The sequence below is a fragment of the Cyanistes caeruleus genome, chromosome 16 (genome assembly GCF_971803275.1).
Source record: "Cyanistes caeruleus chromosome 16, bCyaCae1.hap1.1, whole genome shotgun sequence".
Lineage (NCBI taxonomy): Eukaryota > Metazoa > Chordata > Aves > Passeriformes > Paridae > Cyanistes > Cyanistes caeruleus.
In genome coordinates this window covers 10,768,446-10,782,177 of record NC_141716.1, presented here as the reverse complement: position 1 = coordinate 10,782,177, position 13,732 = coordinate 10,768,446, and the positions used below count along the sequence as shown (strand labels likewise).

The following is a 13,732-nucleotide window of genomic DNA, read 5'->3' as shown; positions in this document are numbered from 1 at the left end:
GCAAGCACTGCTGGACAGGCTGCTGCACTGGTTTTAAACAGTTCACAGTAGATTTATGCCACGTCTCATCACTTTTGGGCACTATTAGCTGTGATTTCAGCAAAGATCCAGGCTGGATTCCTGTTATTCTTGGCTGGTGTGACTGGTCCAGCACCCAGGTCCCCGAGCACAGCTCAGCTGAGCGGGACTGAGGGGGTGGGAAGGGGATTTCTCATGGGATATGGACACATTTCCTCAAGCTTAAATCTTGGACAACTGCTCCTCCTCCTTCAGAAGTCACTCAGGGTGCTCACCTTCAGCTCTTCTTTCTCTGGGCTTTTGACACCCAGCAACAACCTCCTCTTCTTCCTCCTGGACCATCCTTCTGCAGCAGCCCCACAGGATCAGCCACAGAGGAGCTTCTCCTGAAGCTGTAACACAAAACTCCCGCCCAGCTCACTCAGAACTTCTTCAGGCATGGGCCAAATCCTGCTGCACTCACAGGTGTGGTGCCATTTAACTTGCTCCCAAGCACTAATGAAAATGGAGCCAAGAGTCTTTACTGCATTTTTATTGTTTCACTGAATAAATGAAATTTAAATACAGAATTAAAAATTCATAAAAAATTAAAGGTATTGAAAGCCATCTTTCAGGAGTGGGTTGCACGTCACTGAAAAATTTACACTTAGTTTTTCCTACAAAGATAGGAAAAAAAAATTTAAAAAGCATATCCATCATCTAGAAAGAGTTGTTTTGGGTTTTGTTTTTGTTTTTACATTTTACATTAAACCTGATGTCTGTCTCATGAGAATCTCCCATTAACCTTGTTTTTAACAGCATTGATTCAAATTGTTTGGTGTTCAAAAAACCCCACTCACCTGTAGCCCACAGCAGCAGTGATGCCCTCCTGACCCCTCAATGCATATGGACAGAATATTTTGTAAACCAGCGTAGGAAGGGTGGGAAAAATGCAGCACTGTGTGATTTGCAGAGTGCAATTCAGACTGCAATGGATCTTTGAGCTCAGTGATACCTTTATGAGCTGGATATTTCTCAGGGTGTCACAGCTCTGGTATTTCTTTGCCATCTTGACTCCATCACTGCCACAAAGAATTGCAGAAGGAATATTGAATAGGTACCTTTGGTTTTTAAAGCCCCTGTTTAAAGCAGCTTGATCTTTCCAGAGGGAAAAAAATCACCCATTCTCAAGGAAAAGAATCAAGCTCTTTCAGGCACAATTTAAGCCCTATAAAAGAGGCACCTTGAGAGTTGCTGACACCACAGTCAGGGTTGGGATTTTCTATTACAGGTTCTTAAGACGACATCTCTGAAGGTGATCCAACCAGTCAATGCATCTGCATCATCTCAACCAAAAAAAAAATATACACAGACTCTCTAATATATGAATAATTATAAGATATCTGCACCACTCACACAGAATTCACAAAGAGATGGAAAGGATATGGACTGTGGCTCACCAGTTCCTCAAGGATCTTAACCACCAAGAGGAATTAACCACAGACACAGAATAATCACAGAGTGAAGCACCTTTACTACAGAATCTAGGAGTTTGAGATAATGAGTAGGGAAAGCTACATTTCATCCTGGGGAAAAAAAAAGGAGAGGAGTGAAAATTCAGATTGCAATGGAAACAAACTCCTCTAACAAAAGAAATAATACTGGAGATTGCCACTAGTGCAGCTGGGATTTGGCAAATGAAATACTTTGAGTATACACTTGCAGGGCAGCCCTGCTTCTGCCACGTGAATAAATATCCAACCACGTTCAAAAACAGTATTTAGAGAAAGACATCCAGATTTCCAGGCAGGCTGAGGGTTTGACCCCTCACACTGCACAGTGGGGTCCCTCACATGAGGTATTTCAGCATCACCACGAAGGAGAGCAACACCTCTGCACTGCTCTTCACCAGCACACTCCTCCTGGAGCCGAGGTTGGATGATGATGATGGTGATGATGATGATGATGCAGCAGCAAGGTGTGAGTGCCCTGCTCTGCCCTCAGCTGTCCAGCCCAAAGGGATAACTGTGCTGGGTGTGATGGAAATGTGCAGCCAGAGCAGCGAGGGCTCAGCTCAGTTCAGCCACCTCCCATCCCAGGGGAGGTTTGTTGGCTGCTGAACAAACACATTCACACAGGATCTTCCACAAGCAAGTTCAGTTCACGTGGCCAGGTCAGATTCCAACCTCACATTAACTTCAGGGTATTTCCCCCGTTGTCTGTTGATACATAGGCTGTCCATAAAAATAAATGCTTGTTTTACCCTTGTTGGTGGCAATTTGGGTTTGCATTAACAGCAGAGCTGCGTGGGACAGGCATCTCTCTCCTGCCACACTGCACATCTGAAAGGCTGCTGTATTTTCCATCCCTTTTTTCGAGGAAAGTTATTCTCTTGTATTGCATAAATGTATTTAACTTCAGTCATGAAATACACGACGTGTTGGTGTCACATTCCATCTGGCCTTTTTGGAAACATCCTTTTTCATTCTTCAAAGAGCATAACAGGAGCTTGACAGTGAAGCCCAGGATCATTAACTTTTGTGCTGACATGCCACAGGCAGCCATGGTCCTCACCCAAGGGATGCCCTTAGTACCACTGCAGCATTTGGCTGTCTCTCCTCCAAAAGGAAGAGCAAATCCAGAATACACAAATGCCTTCCACCATATTCAAGATCATCTTTTTCTTCTTCTGTTCCATCTTTGCTGCACAACCACTGCAGCTTTGCCTTCAGGCTTTGTTTTGGGGGGTGTTTTGTTTAGGAACAGTCATTCCCCCTGCAAACTCTGCTACACAATGATAATTGCTGCTTGTTTCCAACACCCCTGTTAGCACAGAGGCCACTGTGCTCTCACTGCCAGCTGCCACAGAAGCAGTTAATAAAGGTGCTTTTCCTTCCTAGGAACAAGCTGTGTCTGCTCTGACACTACAACAGGAAAGTCTCTATTTCCACACCTTCCAAAAACTGCAGCCAAGTGCTTTGCTTTGCTCTTTTTTCTCTCAGAACATCCGAGGATAAGATGGGTTTTGCTTAATTATCCACTCAGCATGGGGGTTGATGTGGTACAAGTCCAAGAGGTAAGTGTCTGGGTCCAGGCAATGTTCACCTGTTAAAACAAGACATTAAAAAGAAAACCCACGTTTTTAAATATCCAGAGTCCTTTAGCTGCAAGATTTGTTTTTTGGGTTTTTTTTGCCCCCATCTGAAAACTAGGATTTGTTCACATTCATTGCAATATTATAACCTTTCCAGAACATTTCTACAAATCTGAGGTAATGGCTCTGAGAGGGAAGAGGGTAGATGTACATTCAATATTAGGAAGAAATTCTTCAGTTTTGGGGTGGTGAGGCAATGGCACAGTTGCCCAGAGAAGATTTTTAACTCCTAAAAGAAGCTAAGCATAAAAACTGCTTATCTGACTCCTTATTCTCAGCTACCATTTGTACTTACCAATATTGCCTCCCACTTCATAGAGGAGCAAGTTTGTGCACTCCATGGAGTTGTTACTGCAGAAAGAAAAACACACTGAAGGTTAAATCTCTGCAAAGACAGGTTAGGCAGTTTAGAACATTCCATCCAAAAGGATTGTTCGTGGTTCAGAGGCCAGCAAACAGCAAAGAGGCCATGGTACACAGACCTTGCTGATCCTCCTGCACAGTGCAGGACACCCAAAATGGGGAATAAAATAAAATAAAATGTTGGTGAGACAGCAGCTGACCCACATCCAGAGCTGCCCTTCCACCCTCCTTGTCTGGAAACCTCCTGGGACACAGGAGAGGCACTGCCACGTTACCTACTAAACACAGTCTGCAGGAGCTGTGGCAGAGAGGGGCAGGAACTCCTCTGTTCCTTTCTTGGGTTAGTTCAGCAATTTGCCACAGGAGCACAGGAGGGAATTGCAGAGTTTATTTTAGGAAATCCCTCCATTAACATAAACACACTGGAATTACTGCTCCAGGCAAATGATACAAGTGATTCCAGGAGAGCTGGAAGGGGTTTGCTCATCAGGGTCAATGTTGCTGCTCTTTGCCTTCCCTTCAGCAAGGATTCTGGAGCTCACGTGGTGCCCAGCAGCCCAGAGGGGACCACTGACCTCCTGACAGCCTCAGCACTGGGTGGAATCACTCAGTGAGCTAAAATTTGCCTTCCCCAGCACCATTTCCTGAGCTTGGAGCAGAGAACAATCTCTCCTCATGACTCACTCTGCTTCCACCTCACCTCTACCCCAAGACAGAAGCCAGCAGCTAGACCACTTAAGTTTTTTCTTTTTATTTCTTTTTTAAGCAGAAAAAAAGCCATTTACCACTTGAGGAGGTTGACAGTGTTAACAATATTCCAGCCATTCTGGCACAGGTTCTTCTGAAACTGCCTCAAGACATCAGCAACCCTGGTTGCATTGTTCAAGTGCACCTCCAGAGAGTCCTTCAGGAGGAGTGATGCGTGGACTTTCACAATCTTGGAAGGCTGAACAAGGCAGGCAACAAGAAAAAAGTTCTTAAAGAAAATGTTTTAACCGGTGAGAGTTTAATTTTCAAAACAGATTGGAGAGTGTGAAGAATTATACCTGTCCAGACAGCTGTTCAGAGAATTCAGGCTTGTTTCTTACACACACAGCACAGGTTGAAAGCTTATGGAAGCACCAAGGTGAGCATAATGAATAAATCATCAATGTTCTGGTGCTGAGGCCACGAGAGGAGCCCTGTGCTCTCCATCAGTGTGTGCTGGTGCTCTCTGCTGTTCAAACACAGCACTGACAGGAGCTCAGAGGAAAACAGGATTTGCCAGAAGAAATTCTGACAGGCTGTTTTGCACAAGAGTGAATGACTCCTCTGAAATACGTTTAAATTATTTGGGAAGGAATTTAGAGATCTGGTTGCAGGCTACTGAATTCCAGAAAGGTCCTTTCCAGAGAAAGGAAACACCAGGTGATGTGCCATCTTAACAGACATTATGGAATAAAAAGAAAATTAGGCAACAGACTGAATTTATGCTTTAAAAAATGAAAAGAAGTCTGCCTTTATCACAGCAGACATATCTGTGCCAACACATGGAACACTCAGAACCATAAGAATTCTGCTCTTCACATGGGGAAAAATAAAATTTCTGCTCCTAATCACTTCCTTCTTTTAACCAAGTGTTTTGTAGCCTGAAATATATTTAGTGCTCCTGCTGCTGAGATCAGTTTTTACCACAACCTGGCCAAAAGCATCTGGGAAAGTGTTCCTCTTTATTCTGCTTTATTTTGTCCCTCTCGCTCTTTTCAAGTGTATCACCCCTTTTATCTTTCTGAGGTCTCAGGCAAACATCTGGCACTGCCACAAAGGGGTTTGGGTTTTTTTCCCAAGCCCTAACTCACCTCTCCCTGGTTCTTTTCCACCTTGTCTTTATCAGCATGAATCTTCCGTAACAAATGTTTAATTCTCTTGTCACAGAACTGGTACCTTTTGCTGCTGCTCTCGTTCAGCTTTCTCACTTGAGCTACCAGGAAAGAGGAGACCTGGGCAGGGGGAAAGGGTGAAAACAGGAATTAAATCAAGCAGAGATAAGGATGTCATTTAGGAACCTGACCATCACTTCAGCTTCTTGAATAGACAAAAATATCTGTGTACCTTGAGGACAGGTAGACAGGAATTCAGCCAGAGGTTTTGCTCACAGCTCTTTAATTCCTCTGAAATTTCCAAGGCTATCATCCCTTCCCTATCCCAGCTCTACCAAGTCCAAGACACCAAGCCCATAATTCCTGTGGAACTCACTGTCCAGAGCAGATCCTGGTAATGGATCATCATCCGCACCACGTCAGCCGCCCCCTCCGCCAGCTGCTTCTCCTTCCCCTCAGGGATCTTGTTTGGCAGCCCCTTGTGCATGAAGAGGTTTGGGGCCATGACTGTGGAAACGTTCCAGAGGTTCATTTTGTTGTTGTTTTCCCTGGCAACCACCTTGCTGAGAAATTCAAGAAGGGCCTGAGAAGGGGGAAAGAGACACAAGCCCGTCCATTACTAGTGATGCTCAAAAAGCTAGCGTGGCAATTGCTGGAGAGATCATTAATTAGCACTTTTTCTTGATACAGATCAGCAAATCCCATTTCTCCAGTCAGGAAGCACAGTGACCAATTTCTAATACTAGCATGGCAACAAATAACACACCAAGAGAGGTCTATCCAGTACTTATAAATCAGGAAAAGCAGTCTGTGTGGGAAACAGGTGAGTTTTTACTCCTTGGCAGGTGGTAATTTACAAAGTCTAGCTGTAAAAGCTTCTGAATCCAAAGATGAATTCCCCCTTTCCTTCAGTCTCCCCTCAAAGCCAGTCCCAGATGTGGAAAAATAAACCCTTTTGGATTTTCTCTTTCACCTCACACCTCCACCAGAGCCATGAGAGATCATCTTTGACTGAATTATACATTCCAGTGCTCTAAATGAAGTGTGCAGGGTGCTAAGTCAGCCTTACCTTTAATACCTGGGAGCTGAACTACTCAGGAGGAAAAGAAAAAGTCAGCCACAACCACCACAGCTCTTATATGCACAGAAAGGCAGAGATGGTGTTTACTTAAAAGCCATGGAGCTGTGGCACTTGGGGACATGGCCTAGTGGGGGCCTTGGAAGTTCTGGGAGAATGGCTGGATTCAATGATTTTATGGGATTTTTCCCAATCTAAACAATTCTGTGATTCTAGGTTTTACCAGCTAAATCAAAAGCAAGCAGTTACCTTCAGAGTGTTTCTGTTGGACTCTGGCAGAATCAGGATCAGGAGGTTTAGAGCTTGCAATCTTTGCTTTAGGTCTGGAATATCTAGAAGGAGAGTGACAACAGGACAGAGAAGTCAGGTTTCTGGCACTTCTTTGTGAGCACAGGAATCCTCCAAGGAATGAGACAATTACTGAATTGCTGGTCATCTCAAATTTGAGATCTTGTTTCACAGAAGTAAATCAAACTCATACTGCCCTTATGAAGGGAACTACCCATGCTTTAGAAGACTGACTCATTTCCTTTAGAGCACACAATCAACCAGCAGCCCTGATGCCCTTGAAGGGCAGCAAAAGAACCAATAATTCCCCATTTCTTGAACAAATGCATGCACTCAGCATATCCAAACTACCTACTGAGGCACCAACCTCAAAGAAACGTGCTTGCACAACAGCACATCACCTGCAGACTGTGTTCCCTGGGCAGTTCCCACAGCTCAGTCTGTGTCATTACTGATCAGTTTATCCGAAATGATGGCAGCAAGCTTGCAGGCTCAAGTGACACATCCCTGCAGACCCCAGGACAGGGGACAAAGGCACAGCCCTCAGCTGTGCTGCGCTCCCAGGGCATCCACAGGCTCCCAGCACAGCCAGCAGGAGAGCCCAGGGCCAGTGGGGCTTTGCACAAAGCCAAGTGGTGCTGGTGAGAGCAGGCACTCACTCTGCACAGCAGCAAAGGCAGGCAGGTACTCTGCTGTCAGCAGCGGGGCCGGCAGCTCGCGGATGAATCTCTTCAGCAGCCCGGACACGTCGTTCTGGTGAACCTCATCCCAGCAGAACAGACCACTGTAGAAGTCCCTTTCCAGCTTCTGCTCCAGGCTCTGTGAAAAGATGGAATTTATCACGTGCCTTAATAAGCAAATGTAAGAGAAATTTTATAGCTGAGCACTGGGAGGGCATGAAGTGAAAACGGTGCAGAGAGCCTGAGCACACACTCCAGTGAATGTTTCTGGTTCCCAGTTCTGGTTGTACTGGGAAGGGGACGAGATAATTCAGGTCATTCAAACACTTGCTTCGGCAAATGCTTCCTTATCACCCCTGACACATCCAAACAATGCTCAAGCTCATACCTTAATTCTGGTCTGGGACCCAGAAACTCTCAGGATGCCCTCTGTTTCAAGTCCTCTCTTCTCCAGGCAGGACAGCAGCTGTAAAAGGAGGAAACACAAAGCTCTTAGGAACAGAGGATGAGGAGTCAGCCCGTCCTCATCTCAGACTCCTGGCTCTGAGGACCAGAGGTGTGAAAGAAACCAGCAGAGAACTTACTGCCTGGAGTAGCAGAGGGACCTTGGTGTTGGGCAGCAGCTTTTGGTCATTTTCCAGCAGAGTGTTGAGTGAAACTCCAAAGAGTCTTTTCTCTACAACAAAAACAACATTTCCAAGTCTGTATCACCTCTGATGGAGGTGTAAGGGAAATATCCCCCACTGCAGACTAAGATGGTACTTTTGTAAATACAGATACTGCAGAAAGAGAGGACAATTCCAAACAAACAGGACAATTGCAGCCAGACATAAATGTGGTGGTAGGTCTTGATGTCATGATCCACTGACTTCCAGGAGAAATCCAAGGAAAACACACCTGCCACAAGGTTTCTTATCAAAGACCCTCTGTTCTAACATTTGAAACACAACTGATGAATGTATGATGAGAAGATGAGGGTAAAAAAAAAAGGCACAAAAAAGAGTACAGCTAACCTGTTGTTTTCAATTTTGCTGCTTTGTTTCTCTTCAGCTCAAAGCCCAGGACATCACAGAGAGCTGTAAGTTCAATGAGGGCCAGTGTGGGGATCTTCTTCATGTCCTGAGCCGAAAGATCTCCAATCCTTGTCACTCCTAGTCTGCCCTTTGGGATCTTAAATCTCTAAGGGAAACACACACAAAAGGTTCAGCTCAAGTCATCACTATTAATCCCACTAGTGAACAACTTTTGCTGTAGTTTTATTTTTTATCATAACCAGGCATCTGCTCTTCCTGCTGTGTTCAAGACCAGACACATGCCCAAAACTACTCCTACTCAACCACCAGCTGAATAAATATTTTCCCTTTTCAATATTGCTCTTTAATCCTACTGGAGATGCCAGTTTTTCTAATTTAAAGGCAGCCTGATACCCACCCTAATCTACTTGAACTTTGGAAGCAGCCTTGTTCATTTGCAGAGAGAGGAAAACTTTAAAATTATGAGTAAGAAAGTGTAGTTAGTTACTCTCCTCTTTTCAGAGGAAACAGCATGGATGTGTGTCAAAATAGGTAAATAAAAGTCTCATTTCTTTTGATCCTCCACTACACAATGGCTATCCTTGCCCATCATTGCAAAGATAACAGCACAACACACCCCAAAATACCACCAAACACAGACCCATTGCAACCCATAGGTGTGAATTGGATTTGGTGTCTTGTACCACCCTGGCAAGACAAGACCAATAAATTCTAACAAGAAAAATCCCTCCAGTGCTTACAGTTAGGGCATTTCCATCCTTTAACTTCCTGGATTCAGACAGGAAGGATCCCTTGAGCAGGACAGCTGCTTGCTCTGAGTAGGCAACATCCATGTTGAACACCTCCTCTTTCCCAGGGTTCCGAACTGTGCAGGAATAATCCTGGGTTTCTGCTGCAGAGGAGACATTGTCTTGAATTTCTGCAAGCCAGGAGGGTGAAGCTGGGAAAGCAAATGTGCTAAAAATGCAGTTTGAGATAGGTTTGCTACCATTGCTTTTAAAAATCCTACAGTGACACGTGAAAAGAGTGTCCCCACAGCACAGAGTGATCAGTAGGGTAAGAGCCTGCCCTGAAAGGTGGTCAAGCTTTGGAACAGGCTGCCAAGGGAGGCAGTGGAGTCACTGCTGGAAGTGCTCAAAAATCGTGCAGATGTGGCACCTGGGGACGTGGTTTAGTGGTGAGGACACTGGTGATGAGTCTGTGGTTGGACTTGTGATTTTAGAGATCTTTACCAAGTTTGATCATTCTGTGATCAGTGTGAAATCACAACATTGTGGCTAAAATTACCAGGTCACTGGTAAGACAAAACCACAGCTTTAAATTGAAGGACACACCTATAGCTAACATCTCTTTACACAACTGCTCATGGCATTTAAAGTTTCACTGCATGATCTTTGCTAGACTGATCTTGTTTTCATCTTTCAGTTGCTTTATCAAAAACTTACAATGATCAGCTTGATCACAGCTTCTAACAACACTGGAGAAAAGTTTATTAATCCAGAGGTGTGAATAACCACGTAAAGAAACCACATCCCAACACAAACAAGGTCAATGTTTCAGAGCCTGTGTATACTTAAATATGTGTGTGGCTTTCCTTCCAGTTCCAGCCCTACTTCAGATCCTACTCTGCATTTAAAAACCTCCCCCTTACTTCTCTGGGTGTTTGAAGTCCGTAGATTGTGCCACAGTGGATCTGGGCTGGACTCCTCTTTCTCTGCTGCACTGTCCTGAAAAGTAAAAAAAGAAATTTTTTTAGCAACAACCAAAACAGCAGAACTGCAGGAAAACAGCTGAAAAGACAGTAGTTATGAATTCTTTATCAAGAAAAAAAAAAAAAATTCAAAATAAAGCAGCCAACCCTCTCCCCAAAACAGCAGAGTCAGTCTTTCTCCAGGATTTCCACCTCTACAAGGCCAGCTTAGCAGAGCTGAATTTGGGAAGCTCTCTTGTTTTGTTTAATGGTGATTTAACATGTCACTGGAACAAAGGAAACACAAGAGGGCTCCAAACCATGCCAATGCTCCAGGAGGAAGCATTCCAGGATAGACAGAAGCATTCCAGCAGGAATGTTATTCCAGTCTGGGAAGGCTATGGACCTGCAGGTTTTCTACCAACCCCTCAACACCCCAGCCAGGATTTCTCCAGTCTCACCTTCCCTTCAGCTGAAATGAAATCATAACAGGAGCCCTAGACCCAGGAAAGCCAAGTCAGCTCCCACAAGGCAAGAAACTCTTCCAGGAGACCCCAAAAAAGCCAGCAAACCTCCGAGCTGCCCACTCCGAAGATGTCGCGCACGTCGCGCACGGGATGCTTGTTCCTCCTGCGGCGGGAGCGGCTGTAGGTGTCCAGCCGGCGCTGCACGGCCGCTGCCTGGGTCCTGGTCAGCGTGGACAGCAGCACCAGCTTGTCCTTGTCCGAGGCCACGTCCCCCAGGAGCTCGGACAGCCCCGCGTCCTGCAGCCACTCGGCTTCGGCTTCTCCCTCTACCAAGCGGGCAGGAGAAGGCAGAGTGAGAAGAGAGCAGCAGCCTGGGGCCCTGCCACGCTTCAGAGGTGGGAAGCAGGAGCCTGGGCTGTTCCCTGTCTGGGGTGGCAATGGGACATCACTGGGAGGGAGTTCTGTTCTGAAGCCGTGGATGTTCCCAAAATCTCAGCCCTACTCCCGAGTGCCCGGCTGGGTTTTGGTTGGCAGTGGAGAGCACACAGCTCTTTGGGCAGTGCAGCTGCTCACACAGCTCTTACTGCTCATTCCAGGTGAGCAAAATGAGAGAAAAGAGCTGTGGAGGTAGAGATACTGCCAGGAGCACGGGCTCCCAGAGCAGCTGGGCAGAAGAGGGCCCAAGTGTGGCTCTGGGTGGTATTTAGGCGAGGATTGTGACAGGGTATGGGACTGAAGTCAGGAGGACTTGATAAATCTGCCCCTCCATGGGCTGCCTGTGCCGAGGGGAGCTCTGGCAGCAGCACACAGCCACCCCAGAAGGAATGGCAGAGCTTCCCACCTGATCTGTCAACAGCTCTGAGAATGGACAAAAGGTCTGTGAGAAGCCACCGCAAACAACACTGCACATTCAGCTTTTGTACTTTTCAAAATGACTTGGTTGCTTAATTTTTTATTTTTTTTAACTTATATGCATGCCTAGGTATCAACAATTATTATTTTTTTTAATGTCCAGATCCTGATCTGGTAGGTTCAAATTATTTTACTTAATGTACTTGCTGAACTCTTTATGTGCATCATCCCTATTCTTCAATTTTTTAAGTGGATTGATATCCATCCACTCAGCTAAAGCAAAAATGTTATTTTTCCTCTGTGCATTCATTTTATGCCTGGGCCAATTCAAAATATCACTAAAATTAAAGACCATTCCAGTTCCAGAAGGAAGTGTGAGAAGCCTGGAGACAGTACAGCAGCATTACCCAAACAAGCTCAAATCCACCTCACTCTTCAACACATAAAAAGCTGCACTTCAAACACAGAAGACTTTTTTTTTCTTATGGGATACACTCATAAGGAAGGGCAAGTGAGAAAGTGCCCTGAGCAAGGCAGCTACTTGAAATTCAAAGATGAAAGAAACAATTTAGCAGGTGACTTCAACTTTAACAGGGCAAATACCACAAAGCCTTTATCTTTTCAGTTCCATCTACCACATTCATTCACTGCAGGCAGCTCCAGTACAGCCCTATCAAAGGTTATACTGGGAAAAAGAAAAATCACAACTGAACTGATTGGCACAGAGCAGCTCATTCTCACTCTTCCTGTCCTTTGCAAACTTCTGCCTCCTCAGTTGTCACAGCTGCTCAAGTTTTATCATTGCTCCATCCATAAAAAGCAGCCATGCAGCTCTCCTTGAGAGATTAAATAATTTAATTTTTCTGGAGAAACCTCATGCAGATTGCAAACACACGTTGTGACACATTAAAAACTCAGTCTCCAGAGCACGGTCTTTGTGATTTTAGGTGCCAAAATGAAACAGAACTTTTTTCATCATCACACCTCAATAAATAAAGCTGAACTTGAAGTCAAGTATTTCCCTAAGTGAATCTTCTAGAAAAATTGTTTGTTTTTCCTACATGGCCCTAAGTTTTGGTGTTTTCCCATGTCTGGTTTACAGAAGTGATCAGGTGGCAGCATCCCCTGGGCACAGCCATGGTCCCACTCACAGCCCCTCACCAAACACCTTGTCCTACACCCGTGGTCTCTCAGCAGAACAACACACAAAAAGCCTCTGGTTTATTTTGCCTTTGGGAACTAGAGGAAGTGAAGTGTATTGCTTGCAAATTTTGAAAATAGTCAATTCCAGTCATAACAGGAAACTGATCTTATACACAATACCACACAGCATCCCCTCCATCGGACATCCGTGCGAGCCTGCTGCCCCCCTGATGCCAAAACACCAGATTGTAATCCCTCTGCTTACTATTTTGGCCCAGTTATGTTTGCCAGAAACACAAAAGGAAACTGCCAAAATGGACTATTTCTGGGGGAAAGGGAAAAATCAGAGAGAAACAGGTCAGAACAGAAATCCACAGAATATAAGCTGCAGGTTTAAGCCTGGAGAGCTGCTAAGATTTGTCTTGTGAGTTCCAGGCAAGCATTTCAGGAGGGCACAATTAGGAATGATTTAACAAAACTAAAGTACACCAGTTCCACAAATTTACTTGAAACATAACCTAGTCAAAAACAGCATTCATAATATTCACTTTCCAGACATTTAAAGGACACCTACAGCACCCTACATTTTCAGGCTAAAACATTAAGCACGACTTCCTATGTAATATTTGAAGGTGAAGGATCACCCTTTGCAGGCAGTTCTCAGCCACAGTTCTGTGCTGTAAGGTCACAAACAGGTATTTTAGTGGCAGAGTGCCTGTGTCCTCAGCTGGCTGTGCTGTCAGCCTCTGGACAGAGCTGGGCAAACAGTGACAGCAAGGACAGCACAAGGCTGCATTTCAGGAAAATGCTGCTTCCTACTCCCACCAAACACCACCAGTACCCTCAGCAGCTTCCAGCTAGCCCAGGTCTGCAGTTACACCCTGGCCTCCCTCTGCCAGCAGGTCACCAGCAGCTCCCCAGGACACACCAGCCCCCAGCCAGAGCTCCCCAGGACACACCAGCCCTCACCCAGAGCTCCCCAGGACACACCAGCCCTCACCCAGGGCTCCCCAGGGGACACCAGCCCTCACCCAGGGCTCCCCAGGACACACCAGCCCTCACCCAGGGCTCCCCAGGGGACACCAGCCCTCAGCCAGAGCTCCCCAGGACACACCAGCCCTCAGCCA

At 45.6% G+C, this 13,732-nt stretch overlaps 1 protein-coding gene across 22 annotated transcripts in view; it reads right to left on the bottom strand.

The window, feature by feature from the left end:
* Positions 1-534: 534 nt before the first annotated feature.
* Positions 535-13,732, bottom strand: part of ARHGAP40 (Rho GTPase activating protein 40) — a 36,589-nt gene continuing 23,391 nt past the window's right edge. For 11 of the 22 annotated variants that reach the window (XM_086853376.1, XM_086853380.1, XM_086853381.1 and 8 more), the window contains 13 exons: positions 10,716-10,936; positions 10,105-10,180; positions 9,194-9,345; positions 8,433-8,598; positions 8,004-8,095; positions 7,808-7,885; positions 7,399-7,558; positions 6,701-6,783; positions 5,750-5,956; positions 5,353-5,493; positions 4,300-4,460; positions 3,447-3,502; positions 535-3,102 (listed from right to left, as the gene is read on the bottom strand). In XM_086853376.1, the coding sequence (XP_086709502.1) occupies positions 2,996-3,102; positions 3,447-3,502; positions 4,300-4,460; positions 5,353-5,493; positions 5,750-5,956; positions 6,701-6,783; positions 7,399-7,558; positions 7,808-7,885; positions 8,004-8,095; positions 8,433-8,598; positions 9,194-9,345; positions 10,105-10,180; positions 10,716-10,936 (1,700 nt within the window). In that variant the 3' untranslated portion in view covers positions 535-2,995. Of the gene's footprint in view, positions 3,103-3,446; positions 3,503-4,299; positions 4,461-5,352; positions 5,494-5,749; positions 5,957-6,700; positions 6,784-7,398; positions 7,559-7,807; positions 7,886-8,003; positions 8,096-8,432; positions 8,599-9,193; positions 9,394-10,104; positions 10,181-10,715; positions 10,937-13,732 lie in introns of all 22 variants that reach the window. The other 11 variants (XM_086853382.1, XM_086853385.1, XM_086853383.1 and 8 more) reach the window with 2 other exon arrangements.